Consider the following 23,094-nt stretch of genomic DNA (forward strand, 5'->3'; position numbering starts at 1 on the left):
GCTGATGTCTTGCCCAATTTCGTTCACTGAGGCTATTCTCAACGAAGAACAGTTAAATACGCTACGTGCGCAAACCCAGGTGCACTGTTCCCTTAATACGAAGGACCAACTGACTCAATTATGGACATTTCATGTATAGCTTTACATGCTTGTCGAAGAACAGATGTTAACACTTCCAAACTTGGGGCTGTTTCTGAAAATTTCTGGGCGGAACCCAACAACTTATAAGCGGTCCATTTCGGAGTTTGCACCCAGATTCGGTATTTGCAGGGTAACTCCTGTTGGACTTATAATATATCATTTGTTTGACATATAACTTAACACTAATACTATGATATTTTTATTATACCTATACTAATATCATAGTTATTGGGGTCGTTTGGTTGAACGCGCTAATCTCAGGAGCTACTGGTTTGATTTGAAAAAATATTACAATTTTAAATAGCCTCTTTATCGAAAGGCTATATATTAATATACTACGACAAATAGGAGCGGAGTATCAATGAATGATGAAAAAACGGGGTAAAACACTATAGCTGAGCAAAGTCAGCAGCAGACGAGAATTACAAAATCAGACGGCTTCTCCTGCTTATTCTATTAATAATTGTTATATCAAATTATGTTAGTTATGAGTTTTTTGAATTGCAATTTGATGTTGAAAATATAATGGAGTTTCGATTATTTCACATGTTGCAAAAATATTTCTACGTATAGTTAAGTTTAATCAAAACGATTGCATAATTGAATATCCTTATTCTTAATACTTCTAATAATATATTTCTGCAATATCATGATAAGTTCTCATGAGTCATATTGTAACGAGATGCCGAGAAAAATATACGTAGAGTCGAAGGCCGAAGCAATCTGCTTACGTAAGCTTGAACAAGATGGAATATTTTAACGGCTGCTTATAATGGATATTGAAAAAATAAGTAATAAGGATTAAATTTTGTGAGCACTGGAAAATATATTAATGTAAAGATTTTAAAGCTTCTAGAAATTTCATTTTTCGTTTAAGAACACGATATTCACGCTTGTCATGTCAATAGGACGAATTTAAAAAGGGTAAAACTCCTAAGCGTAAGCAGTTATAAAACATTATTAAATACTAAATAAAACCTTCTTCGAAACATGCTGCATCTTTTGGCATAAGTTGAATATATATCGGTAAAGTAGGCTGTAGGCATTACAAATATATACGTCTCCTCATTTATAACTAAAGATTGTTATCCTTACAAATTTTTAGTAGTTGTTATCTAATAGTTAAAATTTAATAAAAAAAAACAATAAAGCGTCAAATTTAATTCACATTTGAACCAAAAAAATATATGTTATAAAGTCTATACAGTAGACAGGAATAGTAAAGCCACTTGTATTAAACATTACTTGAACTATAAAAGCGGGTAAGCAGCCTCAAGTGGCTCACACAAGATGAGTATAAATAAACCAGTTATCAAACATGTTAATAGCCCAGTTTATTGATAAGGGTGTTTAGGTATATGAGTCAATTAACTAGACGCTAGATAATGCTATTAAATTAAACTAATTAGATCGCATTTAGTATAGCGTCTAATGTATCAATTTAATTAAACGCTGTTTATAGCAAAAGCTCAACCAAATCAGAATAGTATTATTAAAGTTGGCTTTTACAATAACATTTAAATTATAATTTTACAATTAAATTAATGCTATGTATGACGGATAGGGAATTGGGTCATCTGATGGTAAGTGGTACTACTGCTCATAGCCACTGACCTTGGAATTGATATGTTATGTCCCTTGTATCTGTAGCTCACTGACCATTTAAATCGGAGCAAAATAATATAAATACTTATTGCTTAGCGGAAGAATATAAGTATGTATAGATGTGTGGATGGTACCTATGTCTAACCAGACGGCCGTGCAACTCCAAAGCCCTACCAAAGAGTAGTTAATTAAATATTAATGAGTTTGTTCATTTGCGAGGTTAAATTATAGGTATTTTTACTTTTTAATTTTTAATACGTTCGGTAAAGGAATACGTTTAAAATTTAATTAGTAGACTGTTACTCATTTCATTTCTAATTTGTATAATGTTGAAATCCGACTTCATAATCACGTATAATTTCAATGCTTTACCATAAAAATTAAAATCGTTCAGGAGGATATGATTTTCATTATTATACAAGACTCGAACTTTGTTTTTTATTAAAATCATACAGAATCAATCGTTTTATATCCACTATAACTTACTATAATATTTATAATATTATATTTAGATAAATAGGGATAATGTTTGTGAAACTATAAATACAAAATATTCGCTTAAGTTAATCTCAAACTTAGTTAAACATATGTTTCTCGTACCTGTCTCTTGCAAGTAGCGATGTATTTACAGGAGCGTTGTTTAAGTTTTGATAGTCATAATTACCTTTATATTATAACAAAAAAAATACAAGCTACCTGTAGTCAAGGAGTATAGTTAAAAGATCTTTAAATATCAAAAATCACTTAAGATACGAATAAAATGTAACGATAATATAAACTTCTAAAACATCTCATCCTATAGTACGGTCTGATAAAAATTAAAATATTGTTAATTCAAATAGGCTCATAAAAGCACTTTTGAATCGTCATGTTAGTGATGAATTAAATGTGTATTTATTTAATATTCTAGCTCTAAAAGTGAACTACACTGGCTGCTTTTATTTATTTTGTTATTTCTATTAAACTTAAATCCTTACACATATTTAAATCCTTATACATATAAGTGGTAACTCCCCTTAAATGTTTCTTTTCTATGCTCCAAGAAGAAAGATTCAGCACTTAATCTTTTCTACCGCTCTGTACGGATCGGTAGGTATACACGCCTCAGAATTACTTCCGACACATGTTTCCCCATGATGTCTTTGATCCCCTCCGCGCACGAGACGAATTGTAAATACAAATTTAACTCTTAAAACACTTAGTGGTGCTTGCATTTGTAAAGTGAAATTTGCTTGACGTGTAATTTATTAAATCTACGGTCTGACAAGGTAACATTTTGGCTGAAATTCAAATATGTATCTTTATTGTTTTAGATATCCATACTAATATTATAAATGTGAAACTAATCTGTCTGTCGATTTAATGAAATTCAGTACAGAGTAAGCTTAAATCCAAAGACAACACATTACTTTTTTAATTTAACCCTCGAGGCCTTTAAACCTAGGTATGAAAGCTTGAGTCTTATAAATTCCACGCGGTTATAGCCGCGAGTTAAGCTAGTTTCGTAATAAGTCAGTGACTCTATATGCAAAAAAAGGGAAATTGAACGAATTTTAGAAACTATAATTTCAAGATCTGTATATTGACGGCTCAAAGCGATGCAATATCTATAAGCGTCTATCAATCTAGCAAAATATATGAAATCGTATAATGCTAACGGATGTGGAACTGCGGGGCGTATCTAGTAATACAGAGTACTATATATGTAGTATATACACATACGAAACATCGCCGTGGCATATTTCGTGTTAATAGAAAACCTCGAGAAACTGGAGCGACATTAATCACATACAACACTTGTCTTTCCTTTACAAAAAGAACTTCTCGGCGAACACCTCACTCCATTTATTCAACTCGCCTAATTAGATCACGTGACCTACACTCATCTCAGACTTAGAATTCTCTGTTTAGACCTAATTATTATCTTTTGGTTCTAGTTTCTGAATAGTTCTGGAATATTCTTAGAAACAATACTAGTAATTTTTTCTAAAGCTTCGTACTAATTGGTACTAATACTTGTTTTTGCTTTAATTCCAGGCTTTACCTAAGTGTTCACGATAAAATTGGAGTCAGGATTAAGATTGTAACATTAACAGCTTGTACCATTCAGTTATCAAGGCTGTGTAGCTGTTTTTACCGTCTCGTTGTTCTAGTGGCTAAATATAAGGCCACAGATGTCGAGGTTCTAGAAGATGCCTTCCATATTATAATTTTATAATGTAGTGTGCCTGGAACGAGGACTATAGACAAAATATGTCATTTAAATCGCAATTGAAATTTTGTGTGATACTTAAATCGTATTTTAGCTGAACCTAACATAGAAAACGATTCTTAAATATTAAAGTTAGTTAAGATCGGCCTTAAAAAAAGAAAGGATAATGTAATGTTATAAGTACTACTAACTAACTTACCTTTACATACTTTATTTTTAATTTTATAGAGTGGCATATTCGTTTTAACGTATAAACTCTTTAAATAAAGAAAAAAAAGTGATATATATGAACTAACTTGCCTTGTAGACGAGAAGAGAAATAAGTTATATGTATTTTCTGCGCATTCTGTAGGGCAGTATCAGACTCATTGTTATTACATTATAAGTACAAATAGTTTTTACCTTTGGTGCAATTTCTCTGGTCGAAATCCCCATTTTCTCGTGGTGTCGAAGCTGCACGGGATAGATGATTTGGTAATAGTGTGATCCAATATTTCGTACCAGATCTTGGTTCTGACGGTACTCCCGTAGCAGTCGCTCCACCTCTGTAAAAAAAAAGTTATTTTAAATATGTTTCAGCGTAACGGTAGGTATTTATGCAATCTGGATTGAATCGTAGTTGTCAACCATGTGTACTAATGGTGCTAATATTTCTTACAATGCTAACCTCAATAGATAATGTTGGCACTTACAATCAGGTTAACCATCTACGTATTGTATTGAATAATTAAACAAATCAACATAATTCAACAACCGAAATAATTCGTGATGTAACCATTACTAACAGCTGCCAAAATATTGTGTGAAACATAAAAACGAAAATTGTCTAACAATAAAAAACCCGAATTGAAGTACGCGGTAAAAATCTCGAAATCTTATTTTTTTATTTTAACGAATTGATTGTCTTGGATACCTTCCAAACTATACAACCTTTATACGAAATGGATTCCAATCAACCCGATCGGTTATACGAAAACTATTTATTACGTAATCTTGTATATATTATGTCGAGAATCATTGTTGAACCTTGATCTTAAGATCTAGCAAGTAATGTTAATATATTCAATTCAAACTTCTTGTTCGATGCAAGCTAAAAGATTCTAGTTATTCAATCTTCATATAGAATTTGAGGTAAGCTACTTCTTTATTTTAACGTCAATAATTTTGGATTATACTTTAAATAAAATACAAGGGATAATCTATTCAGTTCCTATAAAATTTTCTTTATCACTTTTGTTATATTAAAATATGAATAACATTATTAGAAGCAATTTTATTTAACCTTCTTTGCGTTTATGACGGCAGTAACACATCCGCTACTAAAAATATTTGAGAGGAGATTAAACCAACTTCAAAATAAGTGATTTAAAAATAACCAAATTGCATTTTAAGGCATTATTATACTATTTAAGCCTTTAAAGTAGTCCTAGTGTCAATATGGTTATTAAATGTGCAAAAAAGTTTTAAATTAATTAAAGTCAGTGTCAAATTATTTGACCTAAAGTTATAGTTGTGGGTGAACGTTACGAAGTATACGTTAATGTATGCAATACAATACAAGACATAGCAACTAATGATATGCTTTCTTTAAAAAAAAAAAAACGTGTTTTTGCTCAAATGTCCATAAGTGTTGTCTTTATATTCCTCATCTATCCGGGTCTCACTATCGACTTCAGCTTATGAAACGGAATCGTTCGGTATTGGTGTTAATCAAGGTAAATGGTTTTCGTCGAAAGATCTCACGTTTGTCTGAGTACCACAATCATTAGTTATTCTCCCGCCGAATACGCCTTTGTCTATATTCAGTGACCTAATTACAATTCGCAAATCAAAAACGAATCTCATATTCCCTTTAATGTTTGATTTGAATACAAATACATAATTAGCTGCCTTTCCAGTTGGCAATTATCAATTGAGTTATTTATGATTGTGATTAGTCATCATTAATTTAAAATTTTCTATTCGTTTTATGGAGGAATTTAATATATACAAAGAAAGACGTCGCTGTTTTTTTTTTCGAAAGCGCATCACGCTAAAATCGCTGAACATTTTGACATGAAATTTGTATCATTATATTGGACAAGTTTTAGAAAGAAGGTTTATAAATATTATCGTACAAAATAATTTAACGTAGAACCTATCCACAACAACGAGTTGCCGGGTATACTAGTATAATATATGTAAAAGTATATTTAATAAGGTTAGGCGTACTGGCATATGGGTTACTGATCATAAGTACTGATCTGATGATTGATGAAACTGATCGTAAGTAGTCACAATCGTCTATAGACATCGGAATTATAAGAAATATTAATGATTCCTTACATAGCCAATACGTAGCTAAATCAGGAGATATTATAAGATATTATATTCGTTGTGTATGTAGTTACACTGTTTCAAATACGCAGAGATGGTCTAGGCGCAAGACCAACAGTTTGACATGATTTCCTCGGTACATGAGTGTTCACGAGTGCTATTAATTTTTTTTTTAATTTATGTAGTAGGCGGTTGGACTAGTGGACCACCTCATGGTTAGTGGTCTCCTCCATGGACAGCCCTGCCACCAAGTAAAGTGACAGAAAAACCCAATAGCTTAAATTGGGGTTACAATTGATGCCCTCAGCATCTGCTTATAAGAGAGGCACTAACAATGGAAGCAGTCAAAAATGATTACTCATTAATGAGACAGAGCGGAGATGGCCCAGTGATTACGTGCATCTTAACCGATGATTTCGGGTTCAAACCTAGGCAAGCACCACTGAATTTTCATGTGCTTAATTTGTGTTTATAATTCATCGTGAAGGAAAACATCGTGAGGAAACCAGCATGTGTCTATATTTCAACGAATTTCTGCCACATGTGTATTTCACCAACCCGCATTGGAGCAGCGTAGTGGAATATGCTCCATACCTTCTTCTCTAAGGGAGAGGGGGCCTTAGCCCAGCAGTGGGAAATTGACAGACTGTTGATGTAAAAAAAAAAAAGTTAATTAATGAGATCTAAGAGCAAAGATGTCTTGCCATAAGATCACATTTGCTCTTCTTTCTTTTACAAAATAAAAAACTAATATGTCTTAACCGTGTAGCCTGGAATGCAATTGCAACTAAGTCCCCTTTATCATCGTCGTCAAAGCGTGGATATAAAATCTTTACGATGTTCTTAAACCGAACAATGGGGCCCGGATTGAAACTCATTTAGCACATAAGTGGCAATCGTGTAGAATCTACTAGCTGATTTTACATGTTACTGGCATTTTTCATTGTTTACAAGTTAAACAATTTATACTAGCTAGATTCGGATCAAACTAGTTTAAACTAGTTTTTTTTTTTTCATACAAATAAAATAAACCAATGGCAATGAAATTGGGATGAGACTTCATTGGCTTAATGCTGAACCATAATATTAAATATGCAGGTATATTACCAAATAAAATGTCAAATTAAAATAAGATACTCCAAAGATACGGTCAATGTATCCGTGAAAATATATATTTTTTTTTTAATATTTTTTTTTTTTTAAATATTGGACAACACCACATACATTACTCTGATCCCAATGTAAGTAGCTATAGCACTTGTGTTATGGAAATCAGAAGTAACGACGGTACCACAAACACCCAGACCCAAGACAACATAGAAAACTAATGAACTTTTTCTACATCGACTCGGCCGGGATTCGAACCCGGGACCTCGGAGTGGCGTACCCATGAAAACCGGTGTACACACTACTCGACCACGGAGGTCGTCAAATAAAATGATTGATAATGATAATAACAAAATTTATAAAAAAAACAAACAGCTGATAATACATCAAACGTATATTTATAAAGGAATTAAGAATCTCCATCTTTATTTAGCTGAAGCCGGTGAAAGAAGAATATGAAAATGATTATAATATAAATTACAATGATTATTATACACATACATATACGTGTGACGGAAATACCACTTGAAGCCTTCAAGTACTACATCCAATATATGGATTTGTTTATGTAATTATGTTGTGACTATGTTTGGTTTACGTCAAATAAGGTATTTCTAGAGGTCTTTTGTTTTCATCCGATACATTTTCAACTATTATTTTTATTATACAATATTAACTTCATGGAGCCGAGATGGCCCAGTGAGCCGAGATGGCCCAGTGAGCCGAGATGGCCCAGTGAGCCGAGATGGCCCAGTGGTTAGAACGCGTGCATCTTAACCGATGATTTCGGGTTCAAACCAAGGCAGGCACCACTGAAATTTCATGTGCTTAATTTGTGTTTATAATTCATCTCGTGCTCGGCGGTGAAGGAAAACATCGTGAGGAAACCTGCATGTGTCTAATTTCAACGAAATTCTGCCACATGTGTATTCCGCCAACCCGCATTGGAGCAGCGTGGTGGAATATGCTCCAAACCTTCTCCTCAAAGGGAGATGAGGCCTTTATCCCAGCAGTGGGACATTAACGGGCTGCTAATGTAACTTCATGGTAGATATTTTTGCAAACCTGTCTGCGTAGGTACCAAATAATAATAACAAATTCTACTACCAAACAGTAATACTTAGTCATTTTGTGTTTCAGTTTGAAGGGTGAGTGAGCTAGTGTAACTACAGATATAGGGAACATAACGTCTTACTTCCTAAGTTGAGTATGCATTGGCTATGTAAGGAATTAATGAGATTTTGACAGTGCAGCATGTCTGTGGTTGATGGTGACCACTCCGTTGCCTAACTACTATATAAAAAACATTTTTATTGATGTTATAACATTTAAAAGTTGAGGTTTTATACATTACCATAATTGTTAATAAGTAAATAAATTGTAAAGATTATCATAAAAAATTCGCAAAAAATTAACGCTGGGAGTTTTACTGTGATTGTGATATCTTTATTGTTTTATTTAGTTTGTTATTTTCTACTTAATATTAGAACTTTGTAAATTATGGTATTATCTCTAAAAATCTTATATTATCATTGTTTGTAATTATTGTTAGTTTTATTTTTTACTTCATTTATTTTGCTAATTGTTTAAATGTTAAGTAATTAATAAGCGTGTTATATTGCAGTCTGTAGTATGTATTAAATAGAGTATTGTTAAAAAAAATGTTATTGGAGGCTAACGTAACTATCAATGCTATATACCTATTAAGTGTTTGAAATTGTATCTATCATTTTATCGTATTCTTGTTTTAAGTGCTATATTTCAAATACTTAAATAAATAAATAAATAAAAGTTATTATTTGTGAATCTTGTATCATTTCTTTTGTGCGTTACTATTGGAAGGGACGGTACTTACCCAGCGTCGCTGCGCAGGTAAGCCGTCACAGCGATTTATCAAGAACGATACTTATACCGTGACGCGGTTGACAGCGGGTAGACGCTGGTTAAGTACCGTCGCATTTATAGTACAGCTTTAACTTCTGGATCATAACTAATAAAATTGATTTTGTAAACTGATATCAGGCGTTATAAATGTTTTGAAAAAGTAAAAATATAGTTTTTTTTTTATGTAAATATTTTTATGTCACATAATTAAATTTCTATTTGATGTCATTCAAAATCAAATAATTTAAACTGTATGCATCGTTAATGAATTCAAAACAAAACTCTATAATCAATTTTAAATAAAATTACCCGGGGAAGAACCGCCTTTACAGATATTAAAATTAGCAAACTGATGTGGGCTCATAATCTATTTCGATCGATGGTCAGTCCAGCAGTTTGGCAAAAATGATTCTTCACGTGGAAAAATGACCTACAGTAATTGGCAGACCTAACTGAAAGCAGAAAGCGGAAGATCTTTGTCATTCAATAAGAGCTGCCCTCAAAAGTGGAGATTAATTCTTCTTTATTACTAAATTAATTATTGGCTCGTTTATTAACAATAATTCACCACCAGTTGCAGATGTCAGTAATTGATTTAACGCAACTATCATTACACATTGTAACACTAATCAAGTAGGCGATGCAGACATCTCGAGATTGTGGTCAATCCTATTTGTATTATGTTAATTATTGTCTAATTACGATATTTTAATGATGACGTGTTAACATATATATTACACATGTATTATTGTGTGATATAGAGATTAAAAACAAATGACCCAGGCTCGTTGACTTCCGCTTCTTTTGTTTTTAATCTATTCCTATGGTAGCACGAAGATCCTTGTATTGCAAGCCATTTGACATTTTACTAATGGTTTTTTTTTAAGAGTGATGATTTTTTTTCCTGAAGAAAAGTGGGCCCTTTCAGCCAGATACTAGTAACGTTAGAAGTTTAATCCAATCTTTATCATGTGACTAAAAATGTTATATCGTTTGTGCCTACTGCCTGTAAATGCTTGTCGATAAAAACATGAGTATTTTGTGGTCCTTTTCTAAACTACCAATATATCACAGTTTAGCCAAAATCAGCTATTCACCGTGACGAAGTTGACGTACTTTTTTAAAACTAGCTTCTACCTACTACTTATAGAGGTCCAACTTTATCTCAGCGTCAAATTTTCTTACGATCGGTTCAGTGTTATTTTTTAATGAGGCAGACAGTCAAGCAGGCAGACAGACAAAGTTTTGCATTAATTATAATATAGTCTATAAAATTTAGATTTTTTTTTTTATGAAAGAGGAGATAAGTTGTTATGTTAAATTAGCGTTGTAGAATAATTTGTATCTTTCATAATTTTATGGGATATGAATTGTTCTTTATTTATTTAGAAAATTAATGCTAGTAAAGATATAAAAGAAACGGTAAAGATACTAAATAGAATCAACACTATTTCGTAAACATCCGCAATGCACGCTCAACACTATTAAATTGCGTTTCGTTGCCAACTCTTGTTAAGCCCTAGTGCTTCCTTTTTACCCTAATTTGATGCATTTCTCGCTTCACATAAAATACACAGAGAGAACAAATACAAGAATATATGTCCTTAGAGTAATATTCCGTGTTTTGAAACAGCTGATGGCCTCGTCACAACACCAAAACATTTGCAGAAAATATGGCATATCATTTATCAAACCTTTTTTTATATTTTGCTTAACGTTTACGATAAAAATTGTACCCGTCGCACTCATGAGGTAACTGTCAGCGCCACAACAGGTGGTGTGACTGCGGTCAAAACTCAAATATGATTTAAAAATTGAAAAACATAATTAAAAACATAATGAAAAACATAGTGTTATAATAAAATTAAAAATTTAATATAAAAAAACATGAAATGGTTTTTAAAGCCAAAATAAGGTCTATAAGCCATTACAAGCTAATATAATCACTGTCAACATTTGTAAGTTATCCTTGCCTCAGGCATTGTGTTACATCAAAACAATTACAATTCGTCCATCCATCTACTCTTAAGGGTATAAAATATCATTGTCAACAAGCAAAAAGCGCTTCATAATAAAACCAAATGAAGGAGGAGGAGTTACACGGTATCTCAACATAAGCATAAATAGGAGGGAATATTTTGACACATTTCGCCGCTGTGGAAGGGTTTGTCCTAGAACCGTCAATCAGCAATAATTAATTTGCGGAACCCTCGAATACTAAATTAATAAGTGCCTATACCGGGTATTGACAGCGCTGAAATGTCATCAATTAAATCTTTTTTTGTTCACGAGCTATGGAATTTATTTTTGGACTTAAATATACTTTGAATTTTCAACCTTGCGTGTGTTTTGGACATGGGAGATAGACGCGCCTAAATGGTCCTACGAAAATGTTTTCTACCCAATTTCGTTTTTTATATAAATTAGAAAGACAGGCGAGAAAGGGGTATTTGGTGATAAATGATATGTTAAATAAACACAGCTCCAGTATAAATTTGCTGATGGTGGGGGTGGTTGGTGGTAGGACTTTTAACCTATCTAGGAGGATACTGTCCGTCCGTTTATTATTTCTACTAAAGCTTAAAATCAGTGCTTTATATTGAAGTATTATATTACATTAACATACATTAACAACCTGTTAATTTCCCACTACTGGGCTAAGGCCTCCTCTCCCTTTGAGGAGAAAATTTGGAGGATATTCCACCACGCTGTTCCAATGCGGGTTGGTGGAATACACATGTGGCAGAATTTCGTTGAAATTAGACACATGCAGGCTTCCTCACGATGTTTTCCTTCACCGCCGAGCACGAGGTGTATTATAAGCACAAATTAAGCACATGAAAATTCATTTGAGCTTGCCTGGGTTTGAACCCTCAACCATTGGTTAAGATGCACGCGTTCTAACCACTAGGCCATCGGCTCTAGTATTAAATAATAGCAATAATAGCATATAATCGATTATCTAACGCATTTGTTCATGGGATTAATACGTTAATACTTTTTTAGCTTTATACTCGTGTTAGTTACGAATATAAATTTGAAGCATATACTAAACAAAAGAATCGAGTTTGTCTGCACGACCAAGTTAAGCCAAAACGATGTGGAACATTGCAAGATATATGTGCACGATTACGTGGGTGCGATGTTTCTTTATTGAAGCTATTTTGTTTGGTCAAACAGGTGTGGCTGTAGCTTTACAGATTATTCTCATATACGATCGCATTCGCTTTGAGCAAGAATATTCTTTAACACTACAAACTTATCTTATCACGTAATCTTATGCATTTTGAGCTCTGCAGCGCTCTTGTGTTAGAACTATTTTACTTATGAAATGTCATAAGACAACTTCACTGTTACACTAATTTGAAACGCGTATCCTTTAATTTTGATCATTATTAACTCATTATTCAGTTGTAGTAGACCATTTACAAGACGGCATCCTATTTGAATTTAAAACAGGTCTTAAATAGATACATTTTATATCTATTTTAAGAACTTCTGCTTTTTTTGTTCAATTCAAGGAAGATTTAATTCTATTTCATCCGAGAAATGTCACAGTTTGATATAAAAGGACGCAAGAGGTTTTGAATGTCATAATATTTTAAGGGCGCTTTCACGTCATAAATATTGAGATAAGTGCTCGCATTTTAATAAAAAGAGGGATACCAGTAAAGAGTGGGATTTCCAGCTTTCAAAATAATAATGTAATATTATTTATGATTTTTTTTAATCACTTATTTGATTCATATAAAGATCAAATGATATTTTTGTTTGTAGCTTGGAATGTAGATCCTAAAGTAGAACTCAGTAGTTACCGTACCACAGTTTACACTGAGTTATCAAATGCTTGTATGATGCCTTTGATATAAGATTAAATGTTAACATTATTTGAAAAGTTCCACCGAGCTTTTCATTGTTTCGATTGTTGAAATAGAGCTTTAAGAGTGGTTATATTTGTAAATAGTTAGTAGCCGCTTGAATACCGCGGTTTGTTCTCGCAGATTAGAAACTAAAACAGAAACTCTTCCTTTGATCGTGCATTTATTATACTATCTGTTGGATTGGATTTAAATACTAAATAGAAGTACTGACTATATAAACTAAGCCACTCGCTTAGTTTATAAGGCTACGGAATATTAGGTCCTGAGATCAAACTTTTTCCGTCAATTATTTTTATTATATTGTTTTTAAGATGGCAATATTTAAATTCCGTTGCTTAAACGATAACGTAAGCAGTTCGTCAAGCGCCTAAACTCGTACAGTCGTGCTGGAATTTCCATTGGATAATGAGGAAAGAATAGGAACTGCATTTATTGGCTCATCTCTGTTCAAAATGGCCAATAGAATAAAATCATCGTGATATTTACAATGACATTGAACTCGTAAGCGTAAAATTCGACCAGGACACAGGAGACCCCTCGAATATTACTCCAAATACTTAGTTAATATGTTTTGTAAATTTTTTAAGTAATAAAATGTTATTATTCCGTTTTGTATTAAAAATATGCATGTGAGATGAAGTTACTGAATTGTGCTTACGGGTCTGTTGTAATGACCTCATTGCTTTGTGACCCAAAACATCAGGTCGGTGACAATTTTTTAATATAACATCACGTTTAATTTTAGTGAAGTAATAGCGCCGAAAAGTTTCAACGTCAAAACTTAATGAAATAAAAATTATTGAAATGTAGAAGTTTTTAAGTTTTTTTTAATGAGTTTTGGTTTATTTTAAGTGCGTGCACGTTCTACCAATTGGGTACAGATATACATATGGTTAGCGTTCAAAAATAAGGATACCAATTCGTCTATTATTTATGCTTTTGCTGTTTGAAAATATATTTAGATCGTATTTGTTTCAAATGTGTTCCGTTTCAACCGTAACTTATTGCCGTTGAGTTACACAAAATAAAAATAATGTTAGTTTTGATAATAGTAAGTTGCATAAAGGTCAACACACAGATAATAAATACAATTCTATTGATTCGTATCGATATTCTACAGATAGCGTTGATTTGTTTTGATATTTATTTGGCAAAGATTTTTTTTTAAGATTTTAGGTCTAATAACAGAAACATTTATGAAGTTGTTCTTAATTTCATTTATATATATCATTTCTGTAAGTATATAATATGATTTTATAAGACTTGTATAGAAGAGGAAGCATATATACAGACGTACTTACATAATCGTTATAATATTTACAGAATTTTCAAATGAAAAATAAATTTCTACAATTTTTCTCGATTTAAAATCAGTCGCAACAATTTCATTTTCACTCATGCATCCGATTAAATTTCCATCGAAATATGCTTTCCAAATGCATTTGACAGTCCGTTACCAAGATGGCGGCCTTGCGCCCCAGTTGTACGACACAATAGTAGTAGTATTAAACCTGACTGTTCCGAATTCTACGTTACGCTCTGATGAGTATAATTATTCTAACCACGACGGAGAATTTGTTTAACCTTTGACTGACTTGGATATTTCTATAATAGATTTATTATATTTAGTTAAGATTTTTGAAGATCTTAATCAAAAAGATGCGAATTGAAGTTTCATTGATGGTATGGAAATTTATGATAGATGAAATTCAAAATTTCGATGTTAGCAAATATTCTATCGTTGTAAATTTTACGTACTCTTTCATAGAAGTATAACCTTTTAGTTCAGTTTCAATTAAAACCCATAGTGTAGTTATATATTAGAAGTTATTTGGATATTGGTACTAAAATATATTTTTTAGGAGATGGCCTTCGATATAGGCTTCTGGCTTGAGCTACCCCAATAAGCTTATAAGAATTGAACGTTTCAAGAAGAGATTAATAAGCGACGAAAGTTTTTTATACTATTAAATTCACCACATAATATAGTATACAGTAAAATATAAAAGTATATTTCATATAACTGAAGCCACGACTAGAAGCTACTTTTTAAATAAATTAGGTACTAGAATCCAAAGACACTGCGATCATTGAATTAAAAATGCTCAAGTACAATTTATATTTTTTCAATAATCAGAATCCAATATTAATCCCATTTAAATCATTGCACATACGAGCTCAAATAACCCGTAGCGTGTGTTGGATTAAGAGATAAAAGCAGGAACGGACACCGTATATAAGCATACAGACATTTTATCGTATTTTTAACCTTTTTAAGGTTCGGGAGTCTTTACCTAAATAACTTTACATAAACATATTATATATAGTTGTATATTTAATGCTCGATTTTAAATGGTTTTAGGGTGTGGATTCTAAATTTGTTTTATAAATGTCGATAAATATCATAAAACAAAATCGCTTTCTCCGTTTTCTTCTTTTAAGCCACTAAACAGATTTTGATACGGTTTTCACTAATTGAAAGAGCGATAAACGAGGAAAAATTTAATATATAATATGTAAATATTTTGCACAAAACGACTGAAGTATAACAGTTTTTTTTTAAGCTGTTTACGCTCGTTAAAAAATCTTCGAAAAATCTGCGATACTGAGTCTGTCTTTTTAGATAAACTCATAATAACAATTTCTAGATATTAGAAATAAGCCATTTTCCTCAATTACTGATTAATTCCTTATTCAGAAAAATATGTTTGTTATCGTGGACATTTAACAAATGTAGATTAAAAATATCTTTACCATATTGTAAAGCGTTTAATTAAAATTGGAGTGAACAGTTTAGATAATATAACACCGATTTCAAATTATGTGCAACCAAAAAGTTGGCTGGGAAACGGTTATTCGACTGTTACAATAAAATGTTGACTTGGCCGTTAAAATTTCCCAAAATTTAAATTAATCAGCCGTGGACAAATTTTGATCTAATTTTCCCAATAAAATTACGACTCAAACCAATTTTGATATTTACGATCCTATAAAAGTGCTCTTGAAACTTGAATAATTAGCAGCCCGTAAATGTCCCACTGCTGGGATAAAGGCCTCCTCTCCCTTTGAGGAGAAGGTTTGGAGCATATTCCACCACGCTGCTCCAATGCGGGTTGGCAGAATACACATGTGGCAGAATTTCGTTGAAATTAGACACATGCAGGTTTCCTCACGATGTTTTCCTTCACCGCCGAGCACGAGATGAATTATAAACACAAATTAAGCACATGAAATTTCAGTGGTGCGTGCCTGGGTTTGAACCCGAAGTCATCGGTTAAGATGCACGCGTTCTAACCACTGGGCCATCTCGGTTCAACTTGAATAATGTTTACTTAGATTTCTTTTTTAATTTATCAGTGGGCGCTAATAGGTAAACATATAGAATATCATCCAATTTATAAGATTCCCCTCCCAATATGTTTGACGTCACCGCCGTTAATTAAACAAATGAAAATTTCCATCGTACTTGTCTGGATTTGTTTCAAAAATTACAATTATTTTTTTACTACTGATTGATTTTAGCGCTCTTTGTGTTGTCAACATTAAAATATTTCATGTTATGTGATTTGTACAAATTTACCCTAAGAAGTTAAACATTTAAATATACTTGTAATATGACAATAATGTGACAAATAAAATATGGATTAAATTTAAACCTCACTTTGGTAAGCAATGGACTCGAATCTACTTTCATTAAATTATGGTAATATGTCGACAATAAATGAAAAAGATTTAGTTATATTTCAATAAAACCTATAATATGATCGTATATAAATGAAATATAGGGCGCGTTCACACAGCAACGGTAACCGCAGCTGTTGTGGTAACCGCAGCACCCGTGTTTAACGATTATATGAGAACACAAAACTAAATAAGCGGTTAGACTGTGTATGAATTTAAATGTCACAGTGATATTAAATTATACTTTTATTATAATTAAAGTACATAATTAAATTGAATCACATGTAAATACATGTTTACATTTCATTATGGGTAGGAGTATTGGCAAATGGGATACCTTATTGGTAACCACTGCCCAATATAATCATATTGTCACCAATGCGCCACCAATCTTAGGAATTAAGCTCTCGTGCTTGTAGTGAAATTTGCTCACTCACCATTTAACCCGGAACAAAACTATATATTACATCCCCAAGTGATGCTAAGTAACTATAAGAATACTAAACATCACTTGGGGATATAATATATTATGTGCCGGTCGTACCACCAGACGGCCTTAGCAAAGCCCTACCACCATGTAAGTAGTATGCTTCAAAGTTTACATAATTGTCGATATTTTTTAAAATAGTTTTATTAATTGTTCATTATTTCAATTCAATGCTTGACAGGTTAGGGTACAGGCACAGTTTCAAAGGATTGCTGAAATTATCAATAGTCTTTAAAATCGTATTTACATCTTCAATCAACAATCATTGTGTATCGTATAAGAAGGGCGAATAGTATAAAATAATTTCACATACAATCGCACCAATCAATTCAGCGTACGTCGCAACAGCGCGTCACATCCGTCTGATACTACCCTATGATGGCTCGTCTCGGATGATTCAATTAAGCCGTCATCCAATTCCATTAAAGTTTGAAAGCGTATTCATGGGAAGTAAATCTTTTGTAATGCGGCACCGCCCGTCGCTACGTGACTAATTGTGTGTCATCTCGATTGCAATGTAATGGGTCATAGATTAATACGTCAGGGTATTTTTCAGTTCTACGCTGACGTGCAGAGAAAGAAATGTTCCTGGGGAAAGTTTATATTTCGATATATTTATATGATATCGGAAAAATAACGAATTTGTGAGAAATTTTTATAATCGATCACCGAATTCTTTACTCGACTGCATGAATTGACTCTTTAGTGTGACAATGCATATTGTTTAACAACAGGATTCCAAAAAGCGTTCGAATTTGTTATTATATGAAATTCTATATCCTGGTGTTTTTTTTTTTTATTAAATTGAGAATTGTAAGCAGACTTTCTTTCGCCAGATCTTTCTTTTAACTAGATCACATTCAGTTGGTTTATCAAAATCATTTTGAAGAAATCTTATTTGAATATCTAATAATGGGAAAACGAATTTAAATGGTATTTTTTATGACTTTGAACATAATTTAAAAAAAATATATATAATACACTCACATTACATTCCTTGATGCATTAATTAATTAATTTGTATCATTTTCATTAATATGACTTGTATATCTACATCGGGACAAAGGACATCACTTTTTTTTATAATAACATTTTAAATTACAACATTAATTTAAATCGTAATGTTTGTACTATTGACGACCTCCGTGGTCGATTAGTGTGTACATCGGTTTTCATGGGTACGCTACTCCGAGGTCCCGGGTTCGATTCCCGGCCGAGTCGATGTAGAAAAAGTTCATTAGTTTTCTATGTTGTCTTGGGTCTGAGTGTATGTGGTACCGTCGTTACTTCTGATTTTCCTTAACACAAGTGCTTTAGCTACTTACATTGGGATCATAGTAATGTACGTGATGTCGTCCAATATTCAGAAAAAAAAATTTAAATTATTAAAAATATTATTAGAAGCGTATTTTATGTATGTATTAGAAGTATTCAACAAGCTCGATTTGCTTCAAAATCGTGTAAATACCAACAGATAAATCGGTGACATGTTTTAACAACTGACATCGTTTATTTAAAAGTCATTGCAATTATTATATTGCTCATTACGTTTATAATTTTCACTTAAAATATATTTTTTTATTAAAATCTTGGAATCTCATGTGATTTATTGCATAGTTTTTCACTGGTTTTGTAACAATATATAAAAAGAGCGTGATTGTGTTTTAATTTTCGTATCACGTAGCACAAGTTGTGTGGCACGGGTCTTAACGCCTTATTTGAGTTGAGAGCATGCTAGTTTATAACTAATTTTGGTTGAAATGTAAATTAATATGAACATAGATTAAATAAATTAATAAAATAAAAATTACAGTACTGTTAATATCTAAAGTATTACATATACTCCTATTTTCTATCCAATTTAGCAAAAAATATAAGAATAGGGATGGACCAAGGAGGTCCGGAAGGAACCTACGACTTTCACGTCACTAGATGGCCCGAATACCTTTGAGAAATACTTCAATGTTCAACAGTTACATATACTAATTGTAATGATTTCTCTGTAAATAGTTACTCTACAATATTTCGTTTTCTGAAAGAATAAGTTTCTTCGCTAAATAAATGATACGATAATTTTAAATGTAAAATGTGAGCGTGTTTATGCTAGAGAAAAGCAAATATTCTAACATTCACACTACCATTCGAAATGAACACACACATGCTATAAGCGAGCATATCCAGGTAGCCAAACATAAATTTTCGATTAATTTTAATATTAAAATATATCATAAAGAGCTGCTGTATGTGATAATCGTTATAAAATTTCGTATAAGTATTTCAACAAGTGATTAATAGTCTCGCTTAATTACGCTTAACCTCGGAACGCTTAAAGCGCTTTGTTTCATAAATCGCTCGCCGATGAATAAGTGTGTAAATATATTTTTTAAACAATGGCTTAACCGACATTGTTCGCGAATGACACTTGAGGAATGCTGGTAATTTTAACAATAATGACTTGAGCGTGAGTCGCGATAATGACGTGGTGTACGAATGAAGATTAAATGACTTGCAAGTCAAGGAGGTGGATGCATACACTCTCGTTGTGTGTAACACCGATCAAAACAAGATAACGGTAGAACACATTCATCAACGAAACATTTAAATATAGAATGCAAATTAAAAAAAATACACATAATAAATTAATTGCGAATTAAAAAAAAAAACACATGACGATTACCAAAATTAGTATTTATAAATAAATAAATAAATATTGGACAACATCACATACATTACTCTGATACCAATGTAAGTAGCTAAAGCACTTGTGTTATGGTAAATCAGAAGTAATGACGGTACCACAAACACCTAGACCCAAGACAACATAGAAAATTAATGAATTTTTTCTACATCGACTCGGCCGGGAATCGAACTCGGGACCTCGGAGTGGCGTACCCATGAAAACCGGTGTACATACTACTCGACCATGGAGGCCGTCATATTTATATTTGCAAAACGTTCAATAACCTCAATCGTTTCTCGAAAATAAGAATTCCATGACGTCATCCTATCTTATTTTTTTATAACAATTAAATTTAATTTTCTTTGTAGAGACTTCCTTAATATTTCATTAGAAGAACCTTTATGCGGGAATGCAAATACAATGAAGCGTCTAATGCCTTAAGACCTGACTACACGGAGCGACTTACCAACTCAGTTCTGTTTATGATATGATGTTGTTAAAATACGAAACACTGGGTCTATTTAATGACTCCATAAGTATATCTATGTAACAATATACATTATAACGTATTAAGCACCTTTCCCAGCTTTACGTGGTTCATATATCTCTATTATTCAGTATGACTATGATCCTTATATTTCAGTTTAAACACCTTTAATGAATTATACACCTCAGCCTTCCTCGTGAGTCACTATGTTCATTGGTGGAAATTTTATAAAAAATCGCTCGGTTTTGATATTACGGCTTATACAGACATGACTACTTCTGTAATTTTTGTAATATGTAACGATATTCGATAAACGATTATTTTGCAGTTCACATACAAGTTTGCACTCTGATTGGTGCGATTCAGCGTCAATATCTTGACGGAGTTGAATATAACAATTATTTATTTAAATACTTTATTGCATCACTTATACTGGTATGTAGCAGATGACATAACAGTAACAAAATCAAGCGAAAAGTGGTGCGCAAAGTCGGTCTCGTCTCTTAAAATGTTCTCTCACAGACAACCTTTGGTAAAGAAGTTTTGTAAGAGAATAGGTAAGTGCTTTTAAATATGAGAGAGGAGATATTAAGTGTTACATAAGACTTTTTAGAATTATTATTTATTTATTTATAACTGAAGCTCGATTAAGTATTTGAAATAAAGATTATTTGATCACACATTTATCTATCATTACATAATTATTAAAAAAACATTTATTTTATTCGAATCCAAACTTTTTATTAATAGATTTATCAACATGAGTATGCGTGATATAAAATACGCATAAATAACAAAAGAGAAAACTATTTTTGTACGTATTCGCTAATCTCCGAAATTACTAAACGGAATATCTTACGGTTTTAACATATAGATCAACCTCAGTTTGGAGGTGAAATATAGGCTTCAAGCATTTCATTAAAATTGAAAGAATTATCTTTACCAATATTAATATCATATTAATTATGTCATCCAGACCGATTTTCCAAATTAGCGAACTGCACAGGACACATAGTGCACAAGAGTGCACACAAACACAAGTGCACTCTCATAATCCCATCCGATGGGACAAATCAGACACCACTGGAAATAGTTAAGGCACAAGACAGTCTTACATGCTTTCTGAGGCACGGGAGTGTACACACTTCCAATTTCATCACTTCGGGATATTACTGATATTAATATTGAAAGAAAAACCCAATAACTCAGAACCGCGGGTTCGATGGATCTAGCAACCAGATAAACGTGTTGATAATAAAAATAATATAAAGAAGTAAGATTTGTATGTTCGCTGCGATTACCAGATATGAATAAATTCGTTTAGATAATAAATGAATGGTATAACATTAGGTTACATTCCGCTCGAGCTGCGAGCACAGCCTCACATTCTCGGGCCGAGCACACCGCAGATGACGCTTGCATTATGCATGCCTCGCATTTAGTGATAACGCATTCACATGGTACATGATATTGTTATTGGAACGCTTGGAAATCGAGTCGGTTGTAGTTCGCTCGGCGCTGAACATGACTCGCTTAGCGTTGAATTAGAATAGCTTAAGAGTTATCGCGCTTGTTCTAACGGTAAGTACGCTTTCGTTGGATACCGGATTGCATTTGAACGTATCTAAAGTTTTGAATTGTAATCGTGTTGATGTGTATGCGATTTTGCGAAAAAAATCGATTCACTGAAATTTATAAACGTTACGGAAAACAATGATTTTTTATGGGTACTCGTATACAAAATAAAACTAAAAGATAAATTTTTTCATTGAACAAGTAGAAACTTTTATATTTTTTAATTCTTGACACTGGTTAAGGGTAGTTAAATATTTTACAACATAATATTATGTACGCTTTCTGAGACCACATTATGTACTTCGTAGACTGTATATCTTGATTTTGCGTTATAAAAACGCACGCTTATACAAAAGTAACAAAGTATTATGTAACATAAAAGATTCTTTATCGTTTCACATACATATATTACTTATAGAATCACATAATATTACTGATGGCCGTTAACATTTTGAACAATTTAAACACATTCATCAGATATTCTGCCGACGATCAATTACAGTTACACTTAGTCTTGTTGTGTTCCGGTTTGAAGGGTGACCGAGACAGTGTAACTACAGATGTAAGGGACGTAACGTCTTAGTTCCCAAGGTTCATTATTATATTACATATACATCTATACATATATGTGCGCCATATGTATGTAATATAATATACACGTTGCAGGCATTAAATAAATTATACATGTGCGTGATTCACAATGCCTTACCGGTGGAATTTTCTATAAACTAGAGCCAGTCTCAACATTGTAAACTTAAGAAATATTGTATGAAAAATGCGAACGCTAACCCTCACAAAACTTTCCCTTATAAAATTCATGGAAATTAACTTTAAAGTAACTCTATAAGTCTCAATTACCTCATAAAGGCTTCGGATACGGTTCCGTAATGAAACTTTTTTCAGGGCAATTAGGGTTGCTTGAGGAAAACCTAAAGACGGTAACTCTTCGCTCTTTTATAGTTACAGTATAATTATTAATTTAAATGCACTTCAGAACTTAACATATTAAGTATAATAATCTAAATATTAATAGTAATT

General features: G+C 32.4%; 1 protein-coding gene across 8 annotated transcripts in view; it reads right to left on the bottom strand.

The window, feature by feature from the left end:
• The window catches only part of LOC125064465 (disintegrin and metalloproteinase domain-containing protein 22), a 494,578-nt gene that overhangs the window by 186,159 nt on the left and 285,325 nt on the right, over positions 1 to 23,094 (bottom strand). For all 8 annotated transcript variants that reach the window (XM_047671514.1, XM_047671508.1, XM_047671510.1 and 5 more), the window contains exon 7: positions 4,361 to 4,503. In XM_047671514.1, the coding sequence (XP_047527470.1) occupies positions 4,361 to 4,503 (143 nt within the window). The remainder of the gene's footprint in view (positions 1 to 4,360; positions 4,504 to 23,094) is intronic.

The sequence above is a fragment of the Vanessa atalanta genome, chromosome 6 (assembly GCF_905147765.1).
Source record: "Vanessa atalanta chromosome 6, ilVanAtal1.2, whole genome shotgun sequence".
In the NCBI taxonomy this organism is placed as follows: Eukaryota; Metazoa; Arthropoda; class Insecta; order Lepidoptera; family Nymphalidae; genus Vanessa; species Vanessa atalanta.